General features: G+C 44.9%; 1 protein-coding gene across 1 annotated transcript in view; it reads right to left on the bottom strand.

The window, feature by feature from the left end:
• Positions 1–3401: 3401 nt before the first annotated feature.
• LOC108287090 (angiomotin-like protein 1) overlaps positions 3402–17031 on the bottom strand; it is a 56868-nt gene continuing 43238 nt past the window's right edge. The window contains exons 7-10 of the mRNA XM_017505258.2: positions 14927–15052; positions 13663–13889; positions 10450–10725; positions 3402–9351 (exon numbers count right to left, since the gene is read on the bottom strand). Coding sequence (XP_017360747.1) covers positions 9245–9351; positions 10450–10725; positions 13663–13889; positions 14927–15052 — 736 coding nt within the window. The 3' untranslated portion in view covers positions 3402–9244. The remainder of the gene's footprint in view (positions 9352–10449; positions 10726–13662; positions 13890–14926; positions 15053–17031) is intronic.

Genomic DNA, 17031 nt, shown 5'->3' with positions numbered 1-17031 from the left:
TCCCAGGGACCTCATGGACAGGTACAGAAATGGAAACACACAAAGCAGATTATGGGCAGAGTGTGGCTCCTAGAGCGACTTGAAGGTAGAGATAGAAAGGGAAGTGGGGTCAGACTGTGCAGGGCATGAATGCCGTAGCTTTATCCTGAAGGTCACAGGAAGCTAATAATGTTGCGGCAATTACCCTAAACAGAGTGACATTATCAACATGCCTCTAGAAACTGAGGTTAGGGAAGAATAGGGTGGTCTAGAGGCTCTAGAGCCAATCTATCTGGACTTGAATCCCAGCCCTGCCACTCGCAAGCTCTACGACTTTGGGCAAGAGGCTTAACTTCCCTGCTTCTTAGTTTTTCCATCCGTACAATGGAGCTATACTCATAGTGATTCTAAGAATTCAATGTGCTAATATAGGAAAAGCTCACAGGAGGTTGGGTGCATAACAACAATCAATAAATGTCATTATTACTCTTGCTTCTCTGGATAGAGTAGGAAGAGATGGTAGACAGAAGCCTACTGTAATTGTCCATGTGAGACATGAAGTCTTGAACGAAAGTCATGGGGATAGAGAAAATGAAAGTACAGAAGCAACGTGGGAGGATGGAATGGGCAAGAACAGGTGACCAGCTAGCTAAATGAGAGAGTAGGGGAGGAGCCCAAGGTGACTGGGATCCCTAGCAGAGATGACGAAGTAGATGGCGCAGAAGCAGAACTGTAAATATGGAAGGGAAGGCACCAAGGTTCAGGTGATTGGGAAACCAGGCATAGATGCCTGTCAGGTACAATCAAGGACTTCATTAGATGGCCAGACATTTCCATTTTATACTCAGCATTCCTGGACCACAAGTTCTGTGGCTTTACAATGTACCTGAGGAAAACCAAGAGCAGGCCCCCAGCCCCAGTGCGGACCTGACACAGCTTCTGCCTGTTGGTCCCTTCTCCACCATGCTGCCAGCCAGGTGAGTGTTAATAAACAAAGTCTAGCAGGTAAAAATTAAGTATACATCTCACAGACCAGAGCCACTGATCCAGCCTGTCAGTATATGCCTTTGGCTGAAAAAAAAAGTCACATTTCCAAAAAGAGCCTCAGTGATGTTTTTTCAATTAGCCATCTGCTTACCAATTCTCTTTAGAATGATTAAATAAACAAACACAAGCAAACAAACAAAAAAACCAACCAAAGTCAAAGGCAACAATTCAGTGCAGAGAGAGAGTGGAGGCTTTAGAAATGAGCAGGACTAGTTTCTACTGCAGAGCCAAGTGTACACTCACTTTTCTTGAGTCTATTTCCTCATTTGACGTGTAGGGGTAATAATGTCCCATAATACCTACCCCTGGGGTTCTTAAGATGAAATATTATTCCAAAGCCAACTCAATAAAACTTAGATCTTGCCTCACTTGCACATTCAGAGAGGCAAAAACCATCAGGACACAAAGTTAGGCATTGTTAGTTTCTAACAATAAGACTACACTTAATATTACCATACTCCAAAGCACTCAGTGATGTAGTCTATGATCCTTATATTATCTGTGTACACATGATGAGTCTCTAAAAACTTGAGGAGAGTCACCCTTAGATGGAACTCCATATTAGATATAGATGGAACTCCATATTAGATATAGATGGAACTCCATATTAGATATAGATGGAACTCCATATTAGATATAGAGGGCTTCCCAGGTTCCCATAAATTCCAGGTTCAATCTAAAAAAATCACCTATATATCTCCCAATATTCCAAAAAGAGGAAATTTGAGGATGATAGACTCACTAAGAGAGGGAGTCCTGGCTCAGCTGGAATGGTCTTAGGTGTCTGCCTGCCAGGAACAGGCAGATAAAAGATGCACATCAAAGACACACTGTCATGCTTGATAAAAAGGCAACAGAAACAGTAAACCATAACGACATTCTTCAATGACAGAAAGCTTATTTTGACAACACAGAAATTTAAGAAAGGAATTTCATCGCTTCTGATTTATTTTCCATTTGTGACCTAACTCCTTATCATGATGAACCTGGGCAACTTAAAAGGCATTGCTCTCTCTTGGTTCCTGAGGCCCCAGCCCAGATGTCAGAATGGAGGCCAGTGTTCCTTCAGGGCGCAGACATGTACCACTTGGAATGGCTACACAGAACTGCTGGGACTGGGGACTTCTCTCCTGCGATGTACAAGGGGCCAAGAGAAAGGTCAGAGCTCAGGGGGTGCCTAGCATGATGTACATGTGTGGGATCAGCATGGGGAGGTGACAACCTGGAAAGGTCATCCAAACCCTAAACACAAATGTAGTCCTCCAGCTGTCTTCCCCAAGTCATCCTGACAGGTGGAGACTATGGAGCTACAAGGGTTCATTTTACAGGAATGGAGTCATATTTGCACGCAGGCACAGATGGCACTCCTTGCAGATGATTCTTCAAGATGGAAGCAGGACAGGCAAGAAGCCAGGCAGACAGGAGCATGAGCTCTCCTGCCTCCCAGCACCCACCCACCTCCCACATGCCAGTGCCTGGGCTCTGCATCAGGTAGACCTGCCATCTTTTGCACATTATTTGCCCAAGGTTTTCTGAGTTTCAGTCTCCTGGGGTTTAAAGTGGGGATGATGACGAGGTTGTGATTAAAGAAGATAATGCATATAAATCACACCAGTGATTATTGGGGGGCTAGAGATCCATCCTTCACACTCTCCCAGAGCTCACATCTAGGAAGCTTTTCCTATGCTAGGATTGGGGGTGGGCAAGAAGGAGAGAGGCTTCTGCTGAAAAGGCATCACCAGAGAATAAACAGCAGGCACCACCCTCTCTTAAACACAGTGATCCCAGGCGAGGGGCCTTCACATAGAGATTCTCATGAGTCTTACTCTGTTCTGCGTTAGTCCCCGAGGCTCCTGGCTTGGATTTCACCCATTTACCACGTGACTCCTTTCCACCAAAGCCCCACTTTTTTCTCATGTGCCCCAAGATGCTAACAAAACAGCTCCCATCTCCCATTTCCATCCTTAGATTCAGAGGCATGGCTGACTCCAGACTGCCTGGGTGAATTCCTGGGACAGCCAGTTTACAGTGATCATTTGCAGGCTCTCAATTGAGGAACCCCCAAAAGTGGACACTCATATGTATGTGTTCACTCACATGCGATCAAAGTGGACACCAGGGCCCACAGTCTCCCTGCGTTTCCTTTCTCCTTATTTGTCTGGAGGAGCCAGGAGTGGGCGGGCTGCAAGCTGCGGTGGTCTGGATGATTCATTTCCTCCTCAGAGTCAAGAGCTGTGTGTTGGTGTCGGCGTGAGGCCCACAAGGGGGGAGCTGAGGGCCTCTGAAGCAAAACAGTAAGTGGAGTAAAATGAAATGAAACATTTATTGAGCACAAGTTCATAAGTTCTTTAAGGAAGAAAAGAGCAAGCGAGAGGGAAGAGCTATTTTATCCATTTATTATGTACAATATTAAGGCACAAGTTTAAGCAGCAAAGAAGAGGAAAATCTTTGGCTGACCAACAGCATCAATATTTGCTGTGGGGGACTGGCAGTGTTCTTGGACTCCCCACACTGGTGCACAGACCCATCTGGCTGTACAGCCATGTACACCACCCCTCAACACAGAATGGCAATACAAAGATGCCAGACATTACTGCCAGATACCAGAGTCTGCTGGGAAGAGCCTGGCATGAGCACAGCACACTGCCACCAAGCACAGTGATGCACACACACAGAGCAGGTGGGAGGGCAGTGGCAGCAGGTGGGCTGAAATCAGGCGCCCGTGCTTGCCCTTGGTGCACAGAATTTTACACAATTCTGTAAGTGCTCATGGAGGAGGAGGCTCCCTGTTTCTCCTCAAAGGGAAAAAAAAAACACCTTGATTCAATTAAAACCAATGTGGATATATTTGCTTACATTTTGTTTTGTAATAAATACTTACAGGTGTCTCTATGTGAACAGACTCCTAGGCACAATCACATGTAAACACAACACTGGGCATCCAGGCTTTGGGAGCTGATACAAGAAAATGCTGCATATGTACTTCAATATAGAGAGAGCAGTATTCTAATTCTGTGAAGAAGCAAAGTTTCATGACAAACACCCCAGTCACATCATAACATGACAATAACATGCACTAAAGTAAACATGGTTTTACAGAATACCTACCAGACGTTTATATTAATGAATATGCACTTATGTCTGTAGTGTATGCAGAGATGTGAACACATAAGAGGCATGGCAAGACAAGCAGTTTTCAAAAATCTGTGTGCTAATGAGGATGGTCCTCCCTTGAAGTGGACAATTTGAGAGGCTCTGAGTCCAGAGACTCATTCCAAGAAATTTCTTAGGGATTTTTTAGGAAACGAAAATGGTCTGACTTACCTTAATTGCCATCTTTATTCATCCGACTGTGCTATAAAGTACTTGAGATTATTTTCAGAACTTAAATCCATCCTCAAAGGAGGAAGATTTCTCATCTCTAAGGGGAAACCAAAGGAACGTGCCAAGCCCTGAAGGCCATTCTAATAGAGGAGTTCCCAAGATACTTTTACTTGGCAGCACTATAGCCAATCCGCACATGGTCTCCCAAAAGACACTATTTAAGGAGGGTGGGGTGACATGAAACACTTTGATATTCTGTACGTTAAGAAAAGAAATTCCCACAAACAACCGTGTAGTCATACCTCATATGTATACACTCACTTATACACATGTCTTCAAGTACCATTAAATTACTAAGTGAGAAAAGGGTATATTACTTAAAATAAAGAGAAAAATTGCTTGTTTGTTCCAGGAGAAGTTCACTTACTGAAATGCTAACTTTTGCACTCCCTTAGCTGACCAACTTCTGGTAACTTCTTAATTACTTTGCCTGTCTCCCATGGAGCCACATGTCAGAGGCAAACCCATTAAACAATCGTCACATCTAATGAAGATATTTTAAACACTTTAATTACTTAAACAACAACAAAAAAGAAACGAAACATTTATAAAGCATGTACCACGGCTGCCTCAGGTTTTAGGATGTGGAGAAGTCAATGGTAGGCTGGATACTCTGTGACTACTTAAAGCCTTACTCATTTAAAAACATTTGTGGGATCTCACTGACTATGGCCATGGAACTCCTTCACTTAAGAGGAGTGCAAGATCATTCAGAGAACACAGAGAAGCATGTCCACTTAACTCCAGTGCGGACACGGGGCAATACTCTGGTTTTGAAAAACACATCTATTTGCTCAGCACAACTCCCTGCAGTCTAAGCATGAGCCCCCCGCATCAAAAGCTTTTAATGCCCCAATCTATTATCCACTGCTTTCTAGATCCGCAGCCCTACCTGAAGTCTGTTTCCTTAAGTCTCTGGGACTCAGGCCGGTGAGGAGAATTTCCCACTCTGTCAGCACCTGGCATGAAGGTGCTACAGCCACTGCAGCATGAGGATGCACACCCAGGTGAGAACAAACAGGAGTAATGACTGGCTGCTCTGCACGGGACATTCTGAGCACCTCCTACCTGAGTAACAGACACACTGAATTCTCTGTTCCACATTCAGAACTAATTTGGTGCAACTGTTTCAGAATCTATGCCAAGACTTGTGGAGTCAAACTCATACGTGAGTTCCAAAGAGCAACTCCAGAAGACTTCACCCAGAAGAGCTCCACCACTGCCTGCTCTCCCAACGAACGCCTGAGGGGGGCCAAGGCAGCCCTGCCCTGCGTGTGTGGTTAGAATATGCTGAACTCCACATTACCATTGGCTGCCAGCTTCTGGGAAGCAGAGAAAATGCTGAGGGAAGAAAATGCTAAGAAAGTGTTCTGCACATGCTCTGAAAGTTTTGGAAAATAATGTGTTTTTCTTGGCAGCTTAGCTATAGGAACCTGCAGACAGTAACAGTTCTTATGCACAGAACCACCTACTTAGTGAAACTCTAGTGTCAGAGACCTGACTCCAACTTCTCAAATTCCATATAATATCCTGGCAGCACACAGAAACTGACAGACAACACAGTCTAGGGTGAAGCAGAACAACGCTGGCATACCTTCTCGTGAAGCCAGAGCCTCTCCCCTTCACCCTGAGACAGGATGCTCAAGTTCTATAATCAGGCGCCACTGGGCAAGTTTGAAGTCCAGGTCTCTGGGAAGTGCAGAAGTATTTTGTAAGTATAGTTTGCAGCTGTGCTTTTGGTGGAACATAATAATTTCCATCTGTGCCTAGCATTTACAGGCAATTCTATGAGTTCTGGGCTTAGTCCTATTTCTTAGGCTCTGAGATGTGTGATAGCTCTGTGTGTGTGTGTGTGTGTGTGTGTGTGTGCGTGTAGGTATGCATGTGCACACATATCACAGATGGAGATAGAGACTGCCAAGGTGCAGTGCCACATGTTAGAGGATGCAGAGCCCAGCGCCTCTCCAAACTTTGTTTTAAATCATCCTAGCTTCTCCTGGATGTGAGATTTCAGGAAGGGACTTAACCTTTCTGAGCCCATTTCTTCATCAGTGAAATCAGAATAATAAGTTCACCCCCTGTACTGCAGGTAGGTTGAGGACTAATTAAAAAAGGTACTTACTACACTGTTGGTATACAATTGGCACTAGAAAATACAGCTAGCATTATTTTTTCTGAAAATCTGTTTAAGATACTGTAAGCTGCCCAGAACTCAGAGCAGGTGCTCAGTATATGTCCAGACTTCAGGAAAGCTATGACGATGAAAGTATTTAGTGCCCTGGCTTGGCAGGAAATTTCCCATAGAAGAAGGCATTTTAAAGCTATAGATCTTGTTCTTAAGGAAGAGTCTTGGTAGGTTAAGAGAAAAAAAATATTGTCAAAGTCCACAGTACAACACACTTGAAACCCTGAAACATGGCAGTGTGTTCGTTTGTTTTCTGACAATTAAAACACTTGGCAGTTCAGGGGGACCTCGAAGAGTAAGTGAGTCTTATATCTGATTGGGGCAATGAGGTGTCTGGGGCATGAAGACCAGGCTTTGGGAGAAAGAGCTGGGTCTCTCACTCTAACCTATGTCTAAGGGAGGCAGCCCAAGCTTGGAGTGGCCCAGACCTAAGGACATTCTGATCTCAGTTTATGTTGGTCCATACCCAACATAACCTGAGGTTAGAATGTCCTTAAGAGAGTTAGCTGCCACGTCCTAACCTCACCCCCTATGAAACAAGGTGGTAACAGAGATTAGGATGGGATCTCTCTGCCTTCTTCCCACCCATGTCCATCCTCGACCCTTTCCCCCATGGATGAGGCTTCCTGTGCCCTCTTCCCACACCCTAGGGCATGGGGCAAGCTCAATGCTCAGCCTCTCAGAGCTCCTCAGTTTCCCCCGTCTGCACAACGTGTACTCCGATGCTCAATGTAAGACTAGAGGAGATGATGAGTAGGTGGCACAATGTGCAGTGCCTACGGCAAAGCAGAGCTCCAGAGGGCTGGTTCCCACTCCTCTGTCATACTGGGTGGCAGAGAGGCTGGCCAAAGCCACTGATTTCTTCCCTCCCCTCTCCAGTCTATACATCTTGTCTTCCTTCTATCATCTGAATTTGGGGAGGCTATAACTTTACCAAGGTTACACACTCAGAACCAGTCCTAAAATAAGCTACCCAAGCAAAGTTCCCTGAGTAGCACTGTCTTGAGTGTTTCATTTAGAAGGTGCTTGGAAAAGGGACCCCCTTTTTTTCTTCCTCGAAGCAAGCATGAGGAAAGGGAACTGGGAAAACACTGATCCAAGATGACCTGGAGGGACAGAAACATCAGGACCCTGTAGGAGCATCACTCTGATAGCCTGATGAGTTTCTCCTCTTTTCTAATCCAGCACCTTCTAGATTTGTAAAGGAAGCCAGTGTCTGAAGAGTTGAACATGCAATGTCACAGCAGAGGTATAGGACCCACCACTTAACACACTCCTGGCTCTTTCCATGGCACTTCTGTCTCACTTTGAATAAACTGCCTCAAAACTGAAATCCTGAAAAACCTGACCACACTGTATATACTCTGGTCTGGTAGGTTACAAAAGAAGTTCACAACAGAGACAACCTGGTGCCACGGAGGTCTGGCTGCTGATCGAGAGCAAGCAGAGGTGTGCATGGGGAAGGAAAGAGTGTGAATACACTCATGAGCCGCAATACAAGAAGGTATACGGGAGCCTGGTGAGATTCTGGAAACCACTGAGACAACTGTAAATTGGCATCTGTTTCCTTGGAGTGCTGTCCTAAGTGTTCTCCAACAGAGCAATGGAGTTTGGAAATGTCAAGCTCCTTGCAAGAGAGCCCATGTGAGAGACAAAAAAAGCAAGTGCCATGATCTTAATGCCAGATGTCACAGGGACCCACGGAATCTCCTGCCTCCTCAAAGCTTGCTTAGTTCACAGTCTGAATGAGGTTCAAAGCTGCAACCCAGCTGCACAAATGTGAAGTAGCCAAGAAGTTGGCATGTGGCTTTGTCCTGCTGGTCACTATCAAACACAGCAGGAATGATGACAGGTACTGCTTTCATAAATCCCATACCTAAGGAATTCTGCTATGTCTTATTAAAAAGAAAAAAAAAATAAAGGAACAACAAAAAATAAAATTAAAGACAGTAAGGCAGAGACAGAGCTGAACTCAGAAGTCAGGATGGATGAGGACCGAGACCATAATCCATCCTGCTTAGAAAACACAGCAGAATTCAGAAAAGCTAAAAAGCCCAATAATCTCTTGAAAATCCAAACCAAACAGATAATTAGGTGAAGACCACCTTTCAAATCCCCCTCGCCCTCCATGCTGCTTCTCACTGCCACACTCACACACAAGGGACACTCCATGGTTGGCACAGGTGACATTGCATTATGCCAAGACAGGCCTTCAAAATTTCTTGGAGGCTCTTCTTAAACCAAACATGCTAAGAGGCAAGGAGAATGGGGGTATTCCAAGGAAGATCTACATTTGGGTTTATCTGTTTATAATCAGTGAATAGGGATACACAGGCCCTCCCCAAGAGATATATTTTCTGTACAATGAAAAATTCCATTTCCTATGTCTTAACTTTGTTTGCAAACCTACATGCCTCTTTTCTCTTCCACCATGTCCAATAAAATCCATTGCGTTCTCTTCTATCTTCAGTCACGTAGGTCTCCTGTTTTCGTGTTTAACACTTATAAAATGTGTTCTTATGAGTCTGAAATCTTTATCAGTTGAAATCATTCCTGATTTCCCATCTACGACCTTCTAGATCTTTCTTCTTTCTCTGCCACTTTCCTTGTTTGTCAATGTTCCGTTCTGAAATTCCACAGAGATGGCAGTTAGATGAGGACTTCCATCATCTCTCCATCGGGGAACTCGGGCTTGTGCAGCAAGCTGCTGACCCGGCCTCTGTGGTCAGGTGATTTTCCGTGGCCAGGAGAGTTCTCTGCCAAATAGAGGGGAAACATCAACTGCCCATTCCACAGGAGGGGCATAGGCTTTCCAAGCTCTCTAAAATGGACCCACGTCCAATACCACTGCACACCCAGGATTCTCACCATAGTGCATGTGAGATGATCCAGCCCACAGCGGGAACATGCAGAATGACTGAGCCAGGATTCAGACACAAATACAAACAAGGATGGTTATGCGAGAGGTTTTAGAGGGTGAGGATGACAGTGGCACTCTGTGCAGGAGCCCCTCATACCCTCTACTCAAAACTATCAGGTGCATACTCTGAGCCAGGCACTTTTTACATGTTCTCTGGCTTACTCAGAAAAGAATTACATCTTTAAAAAGTGGCGACATTATATTTACTTGTCTACTTTGAAAGGTGAAAATAAACAACCCCGTTGGAGGAAACCTTTAACTTAGGCCCCACATAGCCTGTACCTCCTCAAAAGAATTCCCAAAAAGGGAGGTCTCTGTGACCATGATTAGTGCAAAGCCAGGTCTATTCTTACCCAGGACACTTCAGGACTCACTGCAAGGCTCACCTCTCCCAAGCTGTCCTCCCTTAAATATTTTAAACAGCTAATTCATCCTGGCCCAAGTGCTGTGTCACAAATTAACAGACTCTGCAGCTCAATCGATTTTCTCCTTCCATTGGGATGTCCTCCACTGAGGCCAGAATCCTGGCAAGTCAGCACCCTGAAGGCAACAGTGAACTTGTGCTTTTAATGTACCCGGTGCCTTATTTTGGCTCCCAAACATACCGGAGGGAGTTCAGTACCTATCATCCCTCAGAATCTGTTGTCACTTCTTCTGGGGAAGGGATAGTTAAAAAGCATGAATTGCCAGGGTAGTCTCGAGCTGTGCACTCATTTCAAATAGTAATAAACTAGATGCGTCTATACACATTTTATTCCCATAATAAGAAAGGGCACACATAGCCTAAGTGCATTAGGATAGCCACACTCATAAATATCCCCACAGAGTAAGGGCTGATGGGTGCTCCTGCTCCCTTTCTAGCTCAACAAAAGACTCTCTTAGGCCAGACAGTTCTCCGGTTTTCAGGGATATCAAGGTGGGATAGCCCACGTACCCAGTTTCTCTGTGCTCCCTTTGGCCGCTGGGTGTTTCAGGACCGGGCTGTGAGCAGGGGTCGTGCTCAGACGGCCGCGGCTGGGGAGGGAAGCCATGTTGGGCCAGAAGAGCTCAGCACTCTTGTCGGTCTGTGTGCTGCTGTCCTTGCTGCCTGTCTTGGCGTGGGCACTGCTGGCTGCCGTGGTGGAGGCTGTGGGGGACAGTGCTGAGGTGGGCGGGGGTGGTGGCAGCAGGGTGGAGGCATGTTCGTAGTGCTCCTTCCCCAGCAGCAATCCTGAGGGCAGAGAACAGATTTTTCAATGATGTTCTTTTTTTTTTTTTTTTTTTTTTTTTTTTTTTTTTTTTTTTTTTTTTTTTTTTTTTTTTTCGTTTTTCTTTTTTTGAAAAAAACAAAAACTAGTTTTAGAGATCTGTTCCTTGTTGACTTATGATTGCTTCAATCATTCATTGATTCATTCACCAAGCATTTAATAAACACTTATTATAAGACTGATAAAATGACAAATACTGAGTAAATAAAAAATGAAAGACCTAGTTAGTTAGTTCCCTTCCTAAAAAAACATAGGTTTTTTTTTTTTTTCTTGAGTGGAGAAGTAGGTGTCAAGTAAATGGATTATAATTTAATATATAAACTGTAGGATACAATTATTCGCAGGGTGGTATGGAAGAACAGAGAAGTGCCAATTCCCAGAGCAGGAGGGGTAGGGAGGTTCCTGCAAGGCCTTCTAGAGACCATGCTTGCTGTCCCCAAAGTGGCCCAGTGGGCTGGCCTGAAGCATGGCTGTGTGCTTAAGGAAAACTACAAGGCTTCCCTGGTCCTAGACACGTTCCCATTGGCTTGCTGCTCTTCTGAATAGTTCACAATTCCACCCCACTCCTTGTAATGGATGGATGGTCTCCCACGGGCCTGGGTTCAAAGATAAACATGCTACCTGCATGTTTCTGCAGTGGAACTGTAGCCTCCAAGAAGCAGAAAGCCAGCCAGGCTCTTAGGAAAGGCTATTTAGCCCCTCTCCTTATCCCCTTCCCCAAGAGTAGTGAGGCGGGGGTGGGGAAGAGGGCATGCTGGCTATGGAAAACGGAAGCATGGTGTGCAGAGGTATCCATTTTCCTCAGAGCTTTCCTGGAAAGCTGGGCAGGAGGATAACTTTTTATTTTTAAATATAGAACATATGCAAGAAAGTGCCAGCACCCTAGAACACCAGCCTACAGATACTGTGGTATGCACAATCAAGTATTTGTTTTCTTATCTTGTAGATAGCCAGCAATTCATAAAGTATCTTTGTCAGGGCTGTTTTAAGCGCCCATTCATAACTTAGGGCAGTTCAGTTTGTCAGAGGCAGTGCTTTTCAAAATGCAATGTGCATACCAATGACTTAGCTATATTGTTAAAAGGAAGACCTGATCCAGCAGCCAAGGCCTGGGATTCTGGATTTCTAAGAAGCTCCCCAATGGTGCTGGTTGGTGCCACTGGCCCACAGACCACAGTGAGCAGCAAAAACCTTTGTATGTGCTTCTCACATCATCTCACTTCATACTGCATGGCATTCCTGTGAGGCAGGCCTTATCGTCTGTCTTACAGAGAAGAAAATGGAAGCTCAGAAAAACTAGCATCTCATAGCTAAGAAGCAGCAGAAATGGGATTCAAACCCAGCTGTGTATGACTTTGGAGTCCAACCTATGCTCTTTCCGCTTCATCACCCAGCCTGTGGAAACTCCAGAGTCTGCAGGATATCCTTGTAGGGGATGACAGGTTGAATAAGTCACTAGCCAGCCATAGCTCTTGGCAGCCCGTGGACAATCAGGAAGATATCCATTGTCACCTCCACCTCCTTCCAGAGCCCCTCAGGTAAGCAATGGTGACAACATGGGGGGAACTCTGCAGTCGCCCATGAACCTGCCTCATTCCCTCAGCGAGTCCCTCCCTGTGTTTGAGACATGTAGACACCAATGACAACAATGAGGAGGAATATCAGTGCAGGGAACATAGCAGCTCTTCCTTTAGACAACTCCTCTGGCTCCTAGGCCTGGTTTAGACATGCTAGGTCCTTGGGGATACAGGCATAGACACCAGAGATGCCTGCCTGGCTGCAGGTCACAAACAGGCGACTCCCAGGGAGGTTTCTACCACCGCTGAGCAAATTTCAAACTCCTTAACCAGGCCTGTCTCCCAGCTCTCTCACTGGGTTGGCAGCTAAATGTCCTTGGGACAGTCTTTGATGATCTCAGCTGCTGTCCACACACATCATTTTCGAAGTGCATTTCCTTTGAGGGCAGGTGCTGTTGAAGCTACCAGTGGAGAAACTTCAAACAGAGATTCTGGCTGGGAGCCTTTGATTCCCCCAACTCTGTCGGGTTCATATGGAGGCTTTTATCCCCTCTGGCCCAGAGCAGCCAGTCTCCTATGGGGTCTTATGCTGAGGACAATTGGCTCTCAGCTCCACAGAGAAACACAAACACAAGCTGTCCCAGGGAAATGCATCAAAGAAGGGCCAGACCCCTGGGGGGGCCAGAGTGCAGGGGAAGGGTGGGGAGGACCTGTGCGTGGGCTGGCTGCCTGCTTCTCCTCCAGCTCTGCTAGCCCAGCCAGGCAACAAGCACATTGGTGACATGTAGGTTTACTGCCCCCAGAAAACCTATTCCTGGCTAAGACCACACTTAGGGAATGATCCTCAAAATTCCACCCATGCAATAACAATACAGCAAAAACTTACCACCCCCACCGCCTTATGCAAGAGAGCACTTCTTCCAATGTGCCCTCCCTGTTAACCCAGTCTTCCCTCCCATGCTCCATGGGGTAAAGCAGGTAGACACTGTCCTCCCTTTCTAGACATGGAAGCAGAGGTGGAGCCACCATACATCTGGTCTAGAGCAGAGCCAAGTTCAGAGGCATGATGTCCTTAGGCTTTTCCATGAGAGCCTTTTGTGTTATAAGAGTCACCTCAACTTACAACAATAATAGATAATTATTATCTGAGTCAATCCATGGCTAAGAGCTACTCAAGTGGTGCACTCTTTAGAATTTACACAATGCTTCCACATATCTCAGTGAATTTCTATAACTGAAGTATGACTGATTTTCCTCCCCACTTCACAAATGATTAAACTGAGACCAGGAACTATTCAGGGACATTTCTGTGTCCCATGAGTGGCAGGGAAGCTGTCTGCTCTTGCTTTTCCAATTCTCGTCTAACAGAGGTGTGGGGCTCACCTATGCTCCCCTTCCAGGTCTTCTCTTCCTTCTTCTCCTCAGCCAGCTGGCTGCTGGTAAGTGAGGTCTGGCGAGAGTGTGTCCCAGTGGCCGCAGCTATGGATGGAACGGAGCGGGCAGGACGTAAGCTAGAGGAGTCTGTCTTCCCAACATCTTTACGAGATCGCTGCTGCAAGACCTTAATCATAGCATCCTTCTCTATGATTTTGGCATGGAGATTTTTAATACTGTAAAACAAAACAAAACAGTCTTAATAAAAAGCCACTTGGTTAGAAAAACTTGAAACACTTCTCTCAGGCTGTCCCAAGGACTTTAGTGTAATTTAGGGATAGAGGATGAAGTGCAGTACGAGTCTTCAAACGTTGATCATCTCCAAATTGTTAAGACAGATCTTTTGTAATAGATCAAAAGGGTACACTTCTGTGGCACCTTGGGAAACTAGGACTTTGGGAGGTACAGTTAGAATGACTGTGGCCACATTCTTGGACCAGTAGGCTGGGGACCATATTTAGAAGATTTAGCATTGGGGTGGGAGGGGGCGGAGTGTGGGGGGTAGGGTAGGGGATAGAGAAGCATAAAAATTCTAAAGCCTCAAACAGTGTGAGTTTTCAACTATTTTCTAAGAAAAAAGAACCAAGATGGACAGGTTCTCTGGTAGAAGATTATTTTTCTGGAAGAACGCTGAAAAATTTCTTTTCACAGCTTTGATAGTAACTCACTGAGCCTATCTATCAATGGCTCAACTACTCAGTCCTGTTTTCACATCTGCAAAATAAGAGGCCTAGGGATGCCAGGGCTTCACAAGCCCTCAGGTAGTGAAGGGGGTCAGGCTAGTTTTATTATGTCAAAAAGTCTGCTGTAAATTTTGTGTAGCCCATCAGAAGAGTGCATTAGCGAAATATGTTCTTTATTTCGGGTTGGAATGTATAAATTCTGGGTCAAAAACTCTGAACCTTTGGAATATAATGTTTCCCCTTTTCAGCTCACAATGTCATAGAGATAGACACCAAGAAATAATACAGACATCTAAAGTCTTCTGTCATTAGACTCAGCCTGCATCTTAAAACCTGCAGGTGACATGCAATTTTCCCCAGAAACCTCCAGCACCAGACCCATTGGTGCAACTGGGGAGGAGAGTTTTTGGAGATCTCATGCTCATAGCCTTTCAGAACAAGACAGAGAAGCAATCCTTTCTAGAAGGCCTGGAGTGTAAGTGCAAACACGGGCTGGCGGTCCCCACGCACCACACATGGCCATCCCTTACGTGTATTCCATGTCCTGACACCTTCTGTTGGCCTGCACCACCTCCTCCTCCTCCTGCCAGATGTGGGCCTCCAGCGAGCTCTCTCCGTAGCTGCCATTCCGTGAGTGGTTGATGATCGTAGTGTCCCTGGAAACACAAGGACATGCATTCAATCACAGGAAACCTTCTTGCTTTGTCTCAATGCAAACTCAGAATGGAGGTGCTGGTGTTCACGTTGGAACAGAGATCAGCTCTGCACCTCCAGCTGTTCATGAAGGCCTTCCCTCCCCATTTCCCCAGCTCAGTTATCAATTTCATCTGCTACTCATACAGAGAAAGGTATAAATGCTTGTGGAGAGGTGACCACAGGGCGCCATGCTAAAACTCTCTCCACAAACTCCACCCACTTTGCCTCTCCTGAATTCTGTCCACTTCCCTTCCTAAGCTAGATAGAATTAAGCAGCATCTAAGGAAAACAAAATAAAATTCAAAAATCAAGTCCCCTCCACCTTCTACTGACTACATTGTATATTTAGCTGCATGGCATGTTATGAATATGTAAATCAGGCACCTAGAGATTTAATCTACTGACATATGGACACTATTATTATTATAATGTTTGTAGGTATTTCTATGTTTGTACTTTTTCATGCTTGTCCTGTATCTCATTTTTCCAATCAGAGTTTAGGTTTTATGTCTGTTTATCATCCATATAGCATAGAGTACCTACTTCAGTATTTTACAGTAAAATGGGAGCTCGGTAGATATTTAAAACTGAGACTGGTCCTCTCAGAGAGTGAGGCTGCAAGCTGAAGTCTTGCTTCATGTTTATATTCTGTCTCACTTCTTGCTTTATGGGCCCTGCCTGGGATACAGGACAATGTAATAGGCATGCCGGGTCCCAGGCTGAAAGACGAAGACAGACACTGTCCTTGGCAAGTTCAGGTGAGGGGGGTACAGTGAGGGCAAGGGAAGACATGGGTAGATTAAGAAGCAGTTTCACTGCAAGCATCTGTCTGACTATAAACAACCAGTCACTGATAACTAGTCCTGCCACTGGTTTTGACAGTTTAATTACTCCTAACAATGATTAGTAAAAATAAGATCACTGCATCATCTAAGTGATGTACCTCAAGATGAAAGGCACAATAATGGCTCTGATTACATGAGTATTTAATTAGTAAGACATGATGTAGCCAAGTGTTTTACATATTTTTAACTTCATATGCCAATGTACAATCATACTGAAAACTTTTTTTTTTTTTGAGACGGAGTTTCATTCTTGTTGCCCAGACTGGAGTGCAGTGGCATGATCTTGGCTCACTGCAACCTCTGCTTCCTGAATTCAAGCAATTCTCCTGTCCCAGCCTTCCAAGTAGCTGGGATTACACGAATGCACCATCATACCTGGCTAATTTTGTATTTTTAGTAGAAATGGGTTTCACCATGTTGGTCAGTCTGGTCTTGAACTACTGATCTCAGGTGATCCACCCACCTCAGCCTTCCAAAGTACTAGGATTACAGATGTAAGCCACCATCCCTGGCCTGGAACCTTTTAAGCTTTTTTTTTTTTTTTTAAAAAAAAACAAACAGAATAGCCCAAAACAGCAAAAAAGAGGCCCCTTTAATGACAGCTATCAACATTAAAGAGCATTTACTTCATGCAGGGACTGGGCAGAGCATGGTAAACATGGTTTCTCATTTCGTTCTCACAACTTGTGCAAGAGGGATTATTATCCTCAATTTCTAGATGAAGAAACCAGGGTTAGGCGACTTTTCCAAGAACACTCAGTGAATGGTGAAAATGGATTCTAACCCAGATATTTATGACTCCAAAGTCCACGCCCTAAACCGTCACTCTATACTCTTGCAAGTTTCATATGTCTTTACGAAGAAGGTCTCAGCAAAGATGCATAAAGGTAAAAACAAACCAAAGGACATGTGTGAGAATGTGGCTCAGAAAAGTGCAAAGTGTCACTGAAAATATACTAAAGCCCAAACGATGTAGAAAGCAAACGGAACACTTAAAACATACTTGTAAAATTATAAATTCATACTATGGTGCACAAAATCATCAATATAGAAATTAGTGGTTAGAAACATTTTCAACAAATTTACTTTTGGAG

Source organism: Cebus imitator, unplaced genomic scaffold (assembly GCF_001604975.1).
Source record: "Cebus imitator isolate Cc_AM_T3 unplaced genomic scaffold, Cebus_imitator-1.0 Scaffold336, whole genome shotgun sequence".
Lineage (NCBI taxonomy): Eukaryota > Metazoa > Chordata > Mammalia > Primates > Cebidae > Cebus > Cebus imitator.
The sequence above is the reverse complement of the archived record's forward strand: the minus strand, read 5'-3'. Positions and strand labels throughout refer to the sequence as shown.